This window comes from Eurosta solidaginis, chromosome 5 (assembly GCF_040869045.1).
Source record: "Eurosta solidaginis isolate ZX-2024a chromosome 5, ASM4086904v1, whole genome shotgun sequence".
Taxonomy (NCBI): Eukaryota; Metazoa; Arthropoda; class Insecta; order Diptera; family Tephritidae; genus Eurosta; species Eurosta solidaginis.
Window position 1 is genome coordinate 79,712,597 of NC_090323.1, and position 17,174 is coordinate 79,729,770.

Sequence of the window (17,174 nt, forward strand, 5' to 3'; positions counted from 1 at the left end):
AGAAGAGTACAAAGGTGAATTTGAATTGGCGCTTAAACATAACGAGAATGAAATAAAAAAATTATTAGAGGCGATTGAAATTAAATTTAGCGAGAGAATAAAAGAAATGCAAAAGGTGCAAGAAAAATGTGTAGTAAATATAAGTGAAGTAAAGAAAATAAGAGATGTAGCGGAGATATTTAAGAAAGACAGCGAGAAAATTTGCAGTGAAATTAAAAATAGTAGCGAAGAGAATAAGAAATCACAAAAAGAAATAAAAGAGTTAGTCGGTAAAACGAAGGCCGCCAACAAACAAATGTCATTTGCTGAAGTACTAAAAAAGATAAGAGAGTGATGCCAGATATTAGAAAAGAAGTGCCTTTAATAATAAAGCCTAAATCAAAACAAAACAGCAATCACACAAAAACCGATTTAAATGAAAAAGTTGATCCAAAAGAACTGAAAATAAGCAATGTACAGTCTAGAGCAAATGGTGTGATATTAATCGAAAGTGAAAACGACACGGAAAGAAATAAAATAAAATGTGCAATCGAGGACCGTATTGGTGAAAAATATGAAGTAAAAATACCCAAAGTTATGTCTCATAGATTTGTAATATCGAGGATGAACTTTAAACATGCAGATGAAAAAATAATTGAAATGTTAAAAAAACAAAATACTTACATTGCGGATGGAAATCTGAAAGTTTTAAAACAGTATGAAACAAAAAAGCTCAATGTAATATACTACAATGCATTAATCGAAGCAGATCCGGAAACGTTCCAAAAGACTATCGCCGCCGAAAAAGTAAATATAGGTTGGGAAAAATGTAGTTTTTGATGGCCTTGAGGTACAACAGTGCTATAAATGTAGAGGATTCAACCACAAAGCCGCACAATGTAAAAATGAAGAAATCTGTGTGAAATGTTTAGAAAAACATAGTTCAAGGGATTGAAACCGAGAATTAACAAATAAATGTATTAACTGCATACGTGCGAAAGAAAGACTAAATATCGATGTGGACATTAATCACGTGACATTTAGTAAAAGTTGTCCACTATATGTGAATAAACTGGAAGCTAAAAGGAGAAAAAATGGTTACTAGCAATCAAAGTCAATAATACTTTTTTATGCAAATATACAAGGACTTATAAATAATAAAGCGGAGTTAGAGCACATTATAGAAGAGCATCAATACGATATAATAATTCTATCGGAAACTCATGTAACCGAAGACATAGAACTTAGTGAAATAAAACTACAAAATTTCAATAGTTTTCAGTGTGTATCAAGCTCTCGAAGAACAGGTGGCGTGATTATATACACGCATAAAGAAATTAAAGCGAATATTGTAGACTGTCTAGTCAGTGATATGAAAATATGGACATTAACAATAAAATGCATCGTTGATAACAACGAGCTGTACATCATGGGGCTTTATAGATCACCAAATAGCTCGGAACGTGAATTTTGCAACACATTTCAAGATAAACTGGAAACAATAACGGAAATAAGTAAAGATTTTATAATAGCAGGCGACTTTAACATTGACTGGTCGAAAGATAGTTTATACAAGCGAGAATTAGAAAAAATAACTAATGATAACGGTATAATGCAGAAAATGAACGAGAGTACTAGAATAACTAGAAACTCTAAAACCTTGATTGATTATGTTTTAACGAATATACACAATCTGAGAGTAACAGTGCAACATTCTCTAAAAATATCAGATCATGAGTCGATAGTTATAGAAAAACCTACCCGCGAAAGTGTAATAAAACCAAAGCACAAAGTAATTGAATAATTCCACTAAAACCAGCATGAATTTAATAGAATGATTTTAAACAAAAACCTAAAACATAGTAACGCATATGATGTAAATGAAAACACTGTTATTCTGGAAAAGTGCATACAAGATTTGGTGGTAGCTAATACGAGAAGTAGAACGATTATAAATAGCTCAAGTCGCAACAAATGGTTTAACTCAACGTTAAAGAAGCTAAAAATAAATAAAATTAGAGCATACCAAGCTGTGAGAGTAATGGACGATACCAATTCATGGTTAATTTATAAAAGTGTATGTAAAACATACAAACAAGAGATAATAAAGGCAAAAAATAAATACTTTAAGCTAAAAATCAATAGCGCAACAAATCAAAAAGAAATGTGGAGAATACTTAAAAATTTAATACTTAGCAAATATGTAAAAGAAATAAGCTCTATAATTTATAAAAACGAAGAAATAAGTGATGAAAATGAAATAGCTGATAAGCTCAATAAATACTTCATTGAGAGCATAGAATTAATAGATCAGTCAATTGATAAAGAAATATATATTAACAATATTGATCATTGTCCTGAAACCTTTCATTTTAAAGAAATACAAATTTGCGAACTAAAGGCAATTTGTAAAAAACTTAAGAACAAAAAGGATTCGAATAATGTGAGCCCAAAGATCATTTTGGACAACTGGAATGTACTTGGGCCTTTCTTAACAAAGTTAATAAATCATTCATTAATGAGCGGAGTATTCCCAAATGAATGGAAGGACTCATTGGTAATGCCAGTTGAAAAAATCGCTAAAACAAAAAAAATTTGAAGAGTTTCGTCCAATAAATACTCTTAAGATATTTGAAAAAATAATGGAGTGTTGTGAAAAATCAACTACAAACGTACCTAGAAACTAATAATATACTGTCTCTAAACCAGTCCGGATTTCGTAAGAATCATTCATGTGAAAGTGCAATAAACTTCGTCGTAAGTGAGTGGAAGAAGCGTCCACGAAAAACAATAATAGCAGCTCTATTTCTTGATTTTAAAAGAGCATTTGAAACAATAGACAGAGGTATTCTAATAAAAAAGCTGTATATGTATGGAATAAGAGGAAAAGAGCTACTTTGGTTTAAGGACTACCTTACAAATCGTAGACAGCAAACAAAATTAAAATCCACAAAATCAAGTTTTTCATGTGTGAATACAGGGGTGCCCCAAGGATCTCTTCTGGGAGCAATTCTGTTTATAATTTACATAAATGATATAGAAAAAGTGATATCAAAATCCAAATTGGTAATGTATGCAGACGATACATTGGTATATACAGAAGCAGAAACAGTGGAAGAATGTAAACGAAAGTTAGAATGTGATATAGATGAAATTATGAAATGGCTTAAAATGAATAGGCTCAAATTAAATGAACAGAAAACAAAAGTAATGGTGATAAATACAAATAGCGAAATAAATTTAGAGATAAATAATACTAGTATTGAGCAAGTAACCAATATGAAATACTTAGGTGTAATAATAGACAATGAGCTCAAATTTAACAATCACGAGGACTATTTGTGTAAAAAAGCTGCAAAAAAGATTTACTTCTTTAGAAGAATACGAAATAAATTAGACACTTTAACAGCAATAAAAATATACAATACAATCATAAAGCCACATTTTGAATACTGTTCCACAATTCTGTACACATCTTGTAACCAATCAGAAATAGGAAGGATACAGAAATTACAAAACAAATGTATGAGATCAATAATAAAATGCCACAAATACACCCCAATAAGTCACATGCTTGAAACATTGAAATGGCTAAATATTGAGCAAAAACTGATGCTCAATACACTAATAATGATTTTTTAAATTAAACAGAACAGGGCGCCGATGTATTTAACAAGTTGCATTCAGTATGTTAGAGATACACACCAATATGCTGTGCGGAATGCGAATGACTTTCGACTAGGATTACAGCGGACTACTGCAGCCCAAAACACATTATTATATAAGGGCCTTAACATATTTAACTCGTTACCTGATTTTATCAAACGAGATAATAATATTATGAATTTTAAACGGCTATGTATAGATCTTATTCGAGGCTAAAATACTTTTTATTACTTTTTACTTTTTATTACTTAATATATATATATATCATACACGTCTGTGAATTGAAAATGAATTTGTGATATTTAAAATTTGTTGTGAAATCAAAAAATATGTAAACATATTAATAATAAATATCAATCTATCTATCTATCTATCTATTTAATTTCTTTATCATAAGCTTCATGATTATATACTGGGCTAACTGTGTTGTTTTGTAAAAATTCGTAAGTCTGGGCTGTTTTTTCAAAAATTAGTTCAAAAGGGCAGTAGCCGTGAACTGTGGAGGGTGTTGTATTGTAACAATATGAGAAATATCTGAGATATTCATCCCAATCGTCTCTATCAATGGATATGTATGGACGCGCATATTCATTAAATGGTCTGTGGTTACGTTCCACTGTGCCTAAAGTTTGATGGTGATAGGGTGTTGAAGTTTTATGTTTTATTTTTAGAAGCTTGCATATTTCTTCAAATAAATCATTTTTGTATTCGCTTCCCGTATCCGTTATTATTGTTTTCATGCACCCATAAATTAGGATAAAATTCTCAGACATAGCTTTGGCTATGTTTGCTAGGTATTGGTATTGCAACCAAATACTTAGCCAGGTCACATACTATGGTGACTGCATATTTATTTCCGTTTTCTGACATGGGAAGAGGACCAATAGTATCGATTTGTACTATGTCGAAAGCTTTTGTGGGCGTTTCGGTTACAATCATAGGCTCTTTCAAATTTTTATTTATTTTATTTTTATTACAATGTACGCTTTTTTAAATATAAATTCGTATATGATTTTTCATTCCTTTCCAATAATATATTTGTCTTATTTTGTTTGTCATGCGATTTATTCCCGGGTGGCCACCAAAAAACAGGATCGTCATGATATTTATGAAGAATTTCTTTAATTTTTTCGTTATTTGTCACATGCATAACCTCCGGAGTTAATGCTATAATTAAATTTTTGAGAGCTTTGGTACCTATTTCTTTAAATGTGTCTACTCGAGTATAATTGAACAATTTGTCTCCTAAGGACAACTGTATTTTTTTAATTCCCAAATTGCCGGCTTCTTCCATAAGCCTGGTAAAGAATTTGCCTAAGTCAATCTTCGCCTCGACAACTAGGTTTTTATATTAATTTCGTTACCAATTTTCTTTCCTTTTTTGAAATATAATTTCGGAGGATCGAAAACAAGCTGGACTAGTATTTTTACTTCACATTTATTTAGCGCTCAGAGTTCTCATTGTGACTTTTTTTTCTTCATTTTTATTACTGCAATTCTTATTAGTTTCTGATCTAGTCGTAACTTTTAATATTTTGCACGCTTTTATTGATATCTCTTTTATGTCTTTGATATCTATGCGTGATAGTGCGTCTGCTACATAATTTTCTTTTCCTGCTATATACTCCACCTCGAAATCATACTCTTCCAAATCCAACCTGATTCGAGATAAACTTGATGAAGGGTTTTTCATCGAAAATAGAAATTTTAAGGGTCTATGGTCTGTTTTGATTAAGAATTTTCTACCATAAACGTATGGTCTAAAATATTGTGACGAATACTAGCAACACTAAGGAGTACTATCATCTCTAAGCCGATACTAAGCAGTGACTCGTATGCACATAACCAAATTAATCATTATGTCTACACATATGTACGTACACGCAGCGGAGAAGCAACGCACAACCACATGCATATATCGGAGATACTCATGAAAGTATGCAATAAGTGTGCAAGTATTACTCACATATACACGCGCAAGGGCTATGAGAGAAGCTATAAAAATTGTGTATCTGTAGTTATAGCTGAGAAATTTATAGCTGATAACTAACTAGTAAGTTCTGGAAATTAAAGTGCCTAGAAATATGCCGGCGATGGAACCGGACAGTATAAAAGCCAGCAACAGTAGAGGCACGACAATCAGTCTGATTTAAGCAATCTATTAGTTGCGAAGTATAAGTGTTACTGTTAAGTACTTTAATAAAGGCCATTTTGCATTATTAAGTAGTGGAGTTATTTATTCAACAGTTTAGTGATTCGAACATTAGTAGAAGGTTGCAAATAAGAGGAATTGCACTAAATTCGTTACAATTGGTGTCAGAAGAGGAATTGTTGAAGAAATTCCAAAGACTTCGAATAAAACTTGGACATGGCAAAGTTAAGTGAATTAAGGATACAGCAACTTAAAAAGGAGTTGGAAGCCCGTGGATTGAATACAACCGGCAATAAGATCTATGGAGTCGGAAGGAATTAATGTGGACGATGATGTCTTTCATCCTGATGGGGACGAGACAACAACAAAAATTTAAGAGAAGAACGGAAGTCCGAGTCCAGTCGCAAGCGCCGAGAATAATGCGATATTGGCTTTGTTATCACAGATATCGGCAAAAATGGAAACCCAGGAAACACGCATAACCGAAATGTCATCACAAATATATCATCCCAACTAGAATCGCAAAAGAAACGCATAACATCCAAGATGGAAACTCAACTGGAAGAACAGAAAACGTATATGTTATCACAGATGGAATCCCAAGAAACACGAATAGTATCTAAGATTGAAGCACAGGAGACGCTTATTTCCGAAATGTCGGCACAAATTTCAGCACAGATATCATCTCAGATCTCCACACAACTAGAAGAGCAGGAAGTCCGTATATCATCTAAACTGGCAGCGCATATGGAAGAAAAACTAACCCAGTTTCATGAAGGCTTCAGTGGTCGACAGGATAAAATAGAGGCAGAGATGGATGCTTTGAAAGATAGGATCCATGAATTACAATTGAACCGCCCAGTCACTTCAACGTCTAATACGAATGTAAAAACGCCATTCTTTGACGGTTCTGTTCCTTTCCAGGTATTCAAGCTTAAGTTTGAGAAGACGTCAGCAGTGAAAAACTGGAATGCTGAAGATAAAGTTGCTGCACTGTTCATGGCATTGAAAGGGCCTGCTGATATTTTACAAACCATTCCAGAGGGCGAACGTAACTGTTATGAAGCATTGATGGGCGCTCTAGAGAGACGATACGGAATTGAGCATAGGAGACAGATATACCAAATGGAGTTACTGAACCGCTTCCAGAGGTCTGGTGAAACATTGCAAGGTTTGCGTCGGATGTTGAAAGGCTGGCACATTTAGCGAATGCGGGCGCACACGTGGAATACACTGAAATGGTAAAGATTCAGAGCTTTATAAAGGTCATACGGGACGTCGAAACAAGGCGAGCTACATATGCAAACCCAAAGCCAACATTCGCGGAAACGGTATCACATGCTTTGATTCGGGAAACAGCGGCGCTTCTGTGAAAGCCAGTTTTCAAAGCACGCCGTGTGGAAGTAGAAAGGCCAGAGTGGGTAAACGCAATTTTAGAAGCTTTAAAAGGAACACAACAGAAGAATAATGGTGCAATCAAATGTTTGAAGTGCGGAAACCCAGGTCACATTGCTCGTCATTGCAGCACCGGTCCTCGTAGTTCCAACTTGGGTGGCCGTAAACGCAAAGCTGGAGGAGATAAGCAAGAGCGAGTCAGATGTAAAGATCGAAAACTTGCCCAGCTATTAAATGTCCTGTGATATCTGTGTCGCAAATTGGAAGGAAATCAAGCAGTCTTACCATCACAGGGAATGTGGATGGCAAGGAGCGTGTACTGACTGTAGATACGGGCGCATCTCATTCCTTGATTCGATCTGATTTAGTCAACAGGAGAGTAAAACTGTTACCTGGAACGAGGTTGCGTACGGTCACAGGCGAGTATAACCAAGTCCAGGGAGAAGTGATATGTGAAGTCTTCATTGGGAAGGTCATGGTTCTACACAAATTCATTGTGGTGGAGATTGTTGATGAAGTCATATTGGGAGTGGACTTCTTAGTTGACCATGACATCAAGATCGATATGCAGAGAGGGTTATGCGTTATGAGAATCAGGATGTACCACATAACTTTAGTTTGGAGAAAGGGTTCAGCAGTAATCGAGTACTGGTGGAGAAGACTCGAAAAAGACCACGAAAATCAAAGGTAAATGTTGATGAATCGAATGGGCCAAATAAATCAAAACCAAAGGTACCTGCGAGAAAAACACTGGCATTGACAAACCCTAATGGACGCACTAAAACGACGAAAGAATTTTCCAGAAATATTGCAAGGGTGGTTCCAAGCCAGCGCGCACTACTGTTGTGAAACGTCAAGACGATACTGATGATGCAAAGTCAATCCGTCAAGATCAAGCTCTGTGAAGTAGTTCTTCATTGGCCAAACAACAGAGTGCGAGGAACGATCTAGGATAATGAGTAGTAAGTTGAAACGCAGGTACGATGAGAACAATAATTCGGAAGGTTTCTTGGAGGGAGATTTGGTACTGTTATACAACCCTCACTCGCACGGAATTTTCGTTTAGAATTGGGATGATTTTTTATGTTTTTGCGAAAAAGTTATATTTAGCAAAAATCGGTAAAAAATTCGTAGTTACATTTAAATAAAAAAAATACGCATATTTAAAAAAAATCATGTTATGGGACCAATATCAAAGATGCTGTTGCCAAATTCTAAACAGTACGTCCTCATAGGTCCCGAGATAAACATTTTTTTGTATGAGAGGATGTGATAAATCTGAAAATTGATATTTCGAAAATTTTTTAAAAAAGTGCATTATTGAATTTCACTGTTTAAAAGTTTAAAATGAAAGTTAAATATTTAAATTTTGACTACACTTTGGCGGAACATTAATCTTTGGCTAGGCACTTCAGAAAAACATTAGTAACAGTCAATTCTTTCTTTAGGGGAAAACATTCAACATAAGATGCTGAAAATATTAAAATTCCATGACTTACTTGTTGAAAATGCCACATTTGTAACTGATAGGGGAACAAACATGAAGAAGGCTTTTAAGTTCTATGCAAATATTTCATGCATTACCCATTTGCTAAATAATGTGTTGGAAGATTCTGTTGAACCTGTACCTGAGTTGGATGACATATGTGATAAAGCTACTAAACTCGTAAAATATTTTAAAAAATCTGGTAAAATTCAAACTTACAATCAACCCTTAAAAGCTGTTCACCAACAATATGGAACCTTGTATTTTATATGCTTAGCTCAATCTAAAAAAAACTGGACGGAAATTAATAGCATATTGCAAAGAAAGCGTGAATTGTCCAAACTCAATGGTATTAACATAAAATACGTGGAGGAAATTTTGAAGGTATTAGAGGTTTTCGAAGAATCATCAAAGGAGATAGATGGTGAAAATTATCCAACCCTGCATTTGGTTCTTCCTCATGCTTACAGACTGAAAGGTATTTGCGCAATAAATGAAACTGACTTATCCTTCATGAAACAATTTAAGGGCAAGCTGAGTGATATGTTGGACACCACTGTTTTGCAAAATCTTACCATATATCATAAATAGCGGTATTCTTGTTCCCCCCAACTAAAAAGTTAATATTTTTTAATGAAAATGATAAGTTTCTTATAAGAACTGAATGCAGAACGCAAATGTAAAACTACATACGCCAATGAAACTGCCAACCAGGACGAACATAGTACATCAGCGAATCCTCCTACTCGCAAATCCCAGCTTTTTAACGTATTTTTACAGACAACTCAAGTTTCGAATGGGACGATATTCTATTTAATGAGCTAGTTAAATACGAGTCCACTAATGTCACGTATTATGACGACTTCAATGCGATTCAGTGGTGGCACCTTCATCGATTAGAATTTCCTTTACTTTATAAAGTAGCCAATAGTTCATTAGCGACTCCAGCCAGCAGTGCTGCTTCGGAAAGAGTTTTTTCCAAAGCTAGGCACTTAATAGCAGAAAAGCGATCAGATATCAGAGTGCGATCGGTTGCAGCTCGTTTTCGGTACATCAGATAATGTTTTTGCATAATAATATGGACATTAAATTATTGAATTAGTACATTTAGTAGTATTAGTAGTTAATGCCATATTACTATATATTTATGAAATTCCTTTCTATTTTGTTTTGTTTAATACCGAAAAAATCTAATTTTTCATTTATAAAGCAAATATTCTTTTTTGATTTTGATCTTTTTTTCTATGAGGAATCAGGAAGTGTCCTAATGCTCAATTACTTGTAAACATAAATGTACCTACTTACATTATACGAAATAAAAATAAGTACAAATGTACCTGAGTTAAGAAAACTCTTCTGTTTTTAACTACACATAATTTTTTTAAAAAGTGTTAAATTTACGAAACGATGTTCGAATTATCCAAAAATTATGTCTCTTTAGAAATAGCCAGTTTGTTTATTGTTGTTGTAAAATCATCTAAAACTCGATTTATTTATAACCGTATATTGCGCTTTGTCGAAATTGAATCATACATTTAACACTTTGTAAAAAATTAGGAAATACACGTACATATAAGTTTGTAGTTGAATATTATACTATTGCCTTTCGAATCAATTGTCAATCGACTCAATTGCCAGTCGACTCATTTGCCTTTCGAGTTAAATGCATAATGTGCCACAAAAACAAACGCGCATTTCTCATCGCTACAGTGCAGTGAGATTCGCTTCGGTCGTTGCTTACAAGCTGTTCGGCTCATATGACGAGTTATTGTTGTGTAGACTAGTAATCAACGATTTTTGCGAGTGGCTTAAAACGCCGAATGGATGATTCGTTGCAGGTCTTTATTATATACCTAACATAATGTAACGGGATATTGTAACATGAACTAACGGCACCTGGCGTGGTGCCATAAAAAAAAACCAAACGAGTTTTATATACGAACGGGGCTTTTACCCATAACGGGATTGTGGCCATATATCGAATTTTCAAATACATATTAACAATTTTGTGCCTGGCGTGGTGCCATTAAAAAACAAAAAAATTTAAATTTCTGGAAATAACGGAATTGAATAAGTGATTTTAGACAACCTGGCAGTATAAGGGCTCTTTTAAGCACCTTGCCATACGACGCTTGCGAATGCAAAAAAATTTTTTCAAAGTGCTTCAAAAACATTTTTAGCATACAAAAATAAATTTGTTTCTTAAGTTCAAGGGTTGTTTCAGCCCCGCCACCGCGTAGCCAGTTCTGCGTTTCTATATTTAGATACCATAAAAAAGCGTTGTACATATTTTTCATTGTGCCTCAAATACCTGCTCAAGAATGCTTACCAGCTCTCCTACTATTAAATATATAGTTCTTGATTAATTAATCTGATAAAATTCGTTTAAAATTTTTCAGGTGCCAAGGTGCTTTGTTGATGGAAAGTTTATCGGCGGAGGGACCGATGTCAAAAAAATGTACGAACAGGGGACTCTTCAAAAATACTTTAGTTAATAACGTCTCAAATGGTTTTAAAAAATTTTAGTCCACAGACATGTTTTTTACATTGTTAGGTAAAAAAAAATAATGTATGATTTAGTACAATTGTAATTAAAATATGTTCTAGATTTAAAACTAATTATGACCACTTTTATTTAAAATATAATCTTCGTTAAATTTACACTAATCGGGGTATAACTACATTTTAAGTAAAAAAAAAAACTTATTTGAAATATTTATAACAAACAGATGTGAATATTTTAATTATATTTAACTCCATTATAAAACAGAAAGGGAATGAAAATTATAATTCTCCATGATTTATGCTCTCATCTCTTTGCAAATCATTAGAAGCTCTATGTATTTCTGACGAAGCATTCACCTGGACGTAATTATCACTGTTTTCGTGGTCCTCTATCTTTGCCATAAATTTTTTTATTTCTAGATCGTAGTCCTTCCATTCAGGCACTATACGTTGGGCAGCTGTAAGTTTTGCTTCCTTTGTTAGCGGATTGTTGCACAAATCAATTACCTTAGCTCTTTTAAATGAATCATCACTACACCATGTTTGACACCAAAGCCATTCGTCTGGCAATGACTTAATGGTCACTTGATGAATCATGTTGTTTGGTAAGTCTTGATCTAGGTTTGCTAAACTATTGGGATCCTGACTTAAAGCTTGGTATTGACCACGTAAACGATCACCAGCTGCAATTTTTCGAAATCTTTTAAGGTCCACAACATACAAGGCGGATATATGATATCGGCGACCCATAAGATGACTACGCCAATAGCCATGTTTCCAAAAACGGAACCCTTCCATTTCCTTCCTAGAATCACAAAAAGGCGTGTAAGCATATGGTGCACCAGCTAAATCCATATCGTATAGTTCTTTAATATCCGCTCTGACAATAGCATCAGCATCTACAAATATGATCTTGCGCACATTAAGTGGAAAAAGAACATCTAGAAATAATATTTTATATCCCCAAATGGTCCGCTGCTTTTCTGTTTGTTGATGTAACCAACGTGGCCACTTATATTGAACAAGCTCGTATTGGAAACCATACTCCTTTGCCATATACGGTAAGAAGTCTGTAAATTGAGGTGATAAGTAATTTTTTAGAAACCAGAATTTCACCGGCGATTTTGTGTGTTTCAAAACTGATAACATCATTATTCGCAATAATCGTTCATACAAATGACCAGAAGCTACAGAAAAAATGTTTATAGTTTCAGGAGCGTCAACGTCTTTACTTCCAGAGGATGATCCGGTAAAGGAACTTGCAATTGAATTCCATAAACCCGACTTCGATTCATCCTCATCGTCTCCCAGTAAATCAGCATTTTGTTGGCCAGATTTCTTTGTGACACGCAACTTAATTACGTGTGAACGTAGCGAGCTAATCACAACTTTTGTCAACTGGTTTTGGTGAATCGTATTTGGACCTTCTGCGTGGGTTATTTCATATATGTCAGCTGACTTGCCTTCTCGTAACCGTAGTTCCCAAACACCAGGATTTGCTTTTAGTTGAAAATAGCCAAGATTTGCCATTACTATGGTATCTACAATAGCCGGTGAATTTTGCGTTCCTAATGTCACTTGCAGTCCACGTGGTGGAGCACCGGTATTTGAATCGAAACAATGACCTTCGAGTAATAAATATTCTAATTCATATTCGCTATGAACGGGACCACCAATTTCATTTAATTTTATATTATCTAAATCATAAACAGAGCGAACGGATTCTACCAACCAATTTTCAGGAACATGCAAATTTTGAGTTAGTAGTGAATTAACAGGCAAACCAGTAAATTTAGCGAATGGTCCATCTTCTAACTCACCATTCGGTTTGAATTGTACCTCCGGTTCGAGCACATATCGATAAAAGTTTTTTACTGGCATATCACTATGTTGGCCTACGGGTGTTAGGTATATATGCATTTCACAATTTAAAATGTTTCGTAATAAAATTAGAAGTGGAGCTAGCTTTTGGGCACTTCGAGATGCTGGATCAATAACGGCGGATATATCAAAATGTGGTAGAAACGATTCTTTCGGAGTTAAGCTAACAACTGATTTTGTTTTCTTAATATCATTCGGTATCTTGAACCGAGTTTTTGATTGTCTTGGTAATAGGCTTGCATAGAGTTTGAGTAATGTGTCGCTAGTTATGGTAACATCATCTTGACCGTTTCCAATATTTTGTTGAAGTACTTTCCGTATTTTATCTCCATATTGGAAGGCATTGAATCTATCAATCAATCCAAAATCTTCAATAGTGAACTGTTCCTCACTAGACAAAGGACCGAAAATTTTACCATTTCCAACTACTAAACGGCCTGACTTTTGTAATCCAAACACTCGCTGGATATATACACGCAACATTTTAATATGTAGCTCCGTCGAAGGGAGAATATCACTTACAGCATCTGGAATTTCAGATGTGAAATCCGGGGTCTTAAGCCATTTCAAAACCAAATCCGTAGCTTCAATAGAGGGAAGAGTTTGTATAGCAGCCCAAACCAATCGATTTATATTATTCTTATTGTTGGAGGCAGAGCCTTCAGAATTCGGTAGAAAGGCTACACGAACACTGCTTCCAGCTTTTAAATAAATAAGTGCATTCCTTAATAACTCACGACCTTCAGGCTGGTCGAGATCAGCAATAACCCAAATAGTTAAAAAATTTAAATTAATATGAGCAATACTTTCTGTAGAGTGTTTCCCACAAAAATATTTAATATTCGCTAATAACGTCGCCGTCATATCACGATTTGAAAGTTGAACCAGATCTATCACGTTGTTTAAATCTTTGTATTCATTTCCTGTAAAATCAAGGAACTTTGACCCATCATTGTTTAAAATACGTTGGTTTAGGCGCGGCATTACATGATCTTGGTTCATTAAATAATCAATTACCGAATCAGAGTCTGTTAAATCTCCTTTATAAACAGCTTTTTGCAAAGTACTAGTTTGTTGAATAATTTCTGAAAATATTGCCTCTTCAAACTCGCTATCCGAAGTTAACAGACTTTGTTGCATAGGTACGCCATTAAGCAGTGCCTGGGGAGAATTCGCAAAACCAAGACGGTCAATAAATTCTTTTGATAACCGTTGGCCATAATCAAAATCAGAATCCTCGCCTAAAATATCATCAACTTTGCTACCGGATAAGTTATTATAAGTTTTCTTCAATTGACTTCGAATGTGCTGGTAGCGCACCTTCTCTGTATTATCGACTGTTGAGAACACGTCTGTTAAAAAACTCAATGCTGAACGCCCATCGTTATTTTGAGTTACATAATTATATGCACACACAATTGAATGATAGTCCTTAATCGTATCTTTTTCGGCATGTCGGGTATCAAATAGAAGTCCCAGTCTAACTGGCGCTTGATGTATTACAAAGCTTTCAGCTAATTTGATAAGACCGCGGCTACTAGGATCTAGGGGATCGACCACTAAAACTAAATTGAAAATATTTTTACGGATATTCCGCAACATTCCTGGAAAAGCAGGTCTTAACAAATCCGTAACACTAGATGGCCAACGACGGTACTGTGAATCCGACTCTATGTCATTTATCCACATCACTGCAGTGTCTCTGATATCTATTGCAAACTCTTTATTTGACGGGCCAGATAAATCTAAAGCAAGAAGGGCGGCCGCAAGAGTACCACGTACATTATTTTGGTGTAAGCTTTCAAGTAAGTGAGTTTCGGTGCGCAATGTTTCAACTAAAGCCCCAAGATCCATAGTATCAGCGTCAAAAAATAGTCCATTAATAAATAGTGCTCCATCTGGGGGAACAATGTTTAGGTTACGTCCAAATACGTCGATATTGTGCTTGATTTCAGCACGCAAAGCATCCGATATTCTATGATTAAGAAGGCTGCGAGCTTGCATTGGAAAATTATGAGCGATAAACTGAAGAATTTGTAAAGCTTCGTCACCTTGCACTTGGGATATAGCCGCGGCTGCATGCAGTCCAAGGTCTTGAAACTCCCAGGCTTTTAGTTGAGATATTTCCTCATTGCCTTTTAAAAGATTATGGCGCAACTGATCTAAGGAATGGCATAAATTAGGAAATCGTCGTTTGAGTAATTTGAAATCAAATCCTTGTATTGCTATGTCATCCGCTGAGCCGTTCTTAAAATTATCATCATTTGTCTTCGGAGAATCGTCCTGACTTTTGTATTCAGTTGATTTGAGATGAAGTTCAACACCATAGCCAGATAGCCGCACAGGTCTATGAATATCATTTTCCAAAACAAAATGTCTTGCAATGTAACGAGCTCTTCCATCGAGTGCTTCATTTGCAAGAATTGCATGGAATGCAGAGAAATTTACTGTCGCAAAATCCCCATAAAGAATTACAGTTTTTGTATTGTTTTCCGAGCCTGGGAAAATGTGGTCAAAACTGTATGTAACTATATCAAGTGAACCATTGTTTAAACCTAGGCTTTGCTTTAGATCAGATATTGTGCATATAACTTTATCTCCAATTTGAGCAAATGTATCCGACTCACAACTCGATCGAGCATATAGTTCATTAGATATTTGTAAATGAGCTTGAATCCTCGGAGTAAGACTATGTAAGGAAACGACTAATTTAAGCAATGGTAGTTGAATAACACTAAGGCGATTACGCGCAACATTGATCGCCGCTAAGTACTGCTTTGATTCAGAGGCTAAAAATAATATTCATGTCATTAAAATTTTAATATCAGAATAAAATAAATAAACGAAATACTTACCATATTCTTTTATAGACTTTAGTTCAAGTTGAATCTCTTTCACATAATCCCAAAACAGCGCAGGATTTTCATCGGACAGATATTCTACGATTTCGAAATATAATGGCGTTTGTCCCCACTTTGCATTTATAAGCGTGGTAACGGGAAAGCTTTGAGATGGAACTCGGGTAAAATCAGTGGCAATGCATCCAATAAACAGCGAATGAAGTACCAACACCAAATATAATGTCGGCCAGATAACTGCTGTTAACATTTCGAAGTTAATTATTAGCTTTCAATGTCATAACTACCATTCAATTATCAAAGGTTTATAGGTTTTACGATTTATGTTTCTCGCAACACTTAACAAATATATTTACCACAAACGAAAGCCGGGACAAAATTTTTCACATATGCTAAACTGATGTGGCACTGGAAAGAGCTGCCAGAGCTGAACGTGCCAATAAATTTATCTGTCGATACATGTTTAGGGCGTAAACGTGCCATCGCAAGGCACATATCACACAAGAAGATTGTGCATTGCGCATGTAAACATTAGATCAGCTGTTTTTTATGGCGTATGAATTGGCACTAAGGTAATTTTTTACTTTAGTTCACAACCACGAATCCGAGAGCGGAAATACAAAATTTTATTTCGTTTCGGAGATATTTGCAAACATAATTGAAAAATTTCATGTGGTTGTTGTTGGTTTGATGATTTTGTAGTGCCCACAAGAAAAACTGTGGGTAAAAGTGTTTTGCGCGGATATAGTTTTGGTCTCCAAACCGGTGTTGGACCCACCCAGGGTAATTTTTTATAAGCGCGGCCGAAGGCCGCCAATGCAGAAAGGTGTTCTGCGCAAAAATACTATGGATCCCACCCACGAGTTGGGAGCGCTGCGAGCCATTTTTCGTTTTTTTGGAAATAACTTATGGCAGAAATAAAATTTTGAATTTCCGCTCTCGGATTCGTGGTGCTGGGATCAAAACACGTCTTGTGACACCTCTCCCGATATTTTTGGTCGGGTTTTAGCAGTTGTGAGCTAAAGTAAACAATTACCGACACTTTAGCTGTTTTATTTCTCGCTCTTTTTTTGTCGCTCAAGAGTCAAATATGACGTCGATGCACAGAACGAAGCAATTTTGAAAAAAAGCGAGAAAAAAGAGCTAAAGGAAAAGAGTAAATTCATACGTCATAAAAAACAGCTGCTATAATGTTTACATGCGCAATCTTCTGGGTGATTTGTGGTGATCGCAAGGATCATTATGAAGGTTT

At 35.1% G+C, this 17,174-nt stretch overlaps 2 protein-coding genes across 3 annotated transcripts in view; one reads left to right on the top strand and one right to left on the bottom strand.

Annotated features, from left to right (window-relative positions):
- The window catches only part of Grx1 (Glutaredoxin 1), a 95,569-nt gene extending 84,230 nt beyond the window's left edge, over positions 1-11,339 (top strand). The window contains exon 3 of one of the 2 annotated variants that reach the window (XM_067791866.1): positions 11,078-11,339. In XM_067791866.1, the coding sequence (XP_067647967.1) occupies positions 11,078-11,097 (20 nt within the window). In that variant the 3' untranslated portion in view covers positions 11,098-11,339. The remainder of the gene's footprint in view (positions 1-11,077) is intronic. The other variant, XM_067791864.1, reaches the window with a different exon arrangement.
- Uggt (UDP-glucose-glycoprotein glucosyltransferase) lies at positions 11,287-16,338 on the bottom strand. The gene is made up of 2 exons (XM_067791857.1): positions 15,920-16,338; positions 11,287-15,853 (listed from the first exon to the last, which is right to left on the bottom strand). Exons 1-2 carry the CDS (start codon positions 16,170-16,172, stop codon positions 11,463-11,465), a joined length of 4,644 nt encoding a protein of 1,547 aa, XP_067647958.1. The 5' UTR covers positions 16,173-16,338; the 3' UTR covers positions 11,287-11,462.
- Between the last annotated feature and the right edge of the window lie 836 nt (positions 16,339-17,174).

Excerpts from the sequence above, each read along its gene's own strand:
- Uggt (XM_067791857.1), bottom strand. The coding sequence starts at position 16,172 with ATGTTAACAGCAGTTATCTGGCCGACATTATATTTGGTGTTGGTACTT. Across the intron at positions 15,854-15,919 it reads AAAGTCTATAAAAGAATATG|CCTCTGAATCAAAGCAGTAC; the intron begins GTAAGTATTTCG and ends TATTATTTTTAG.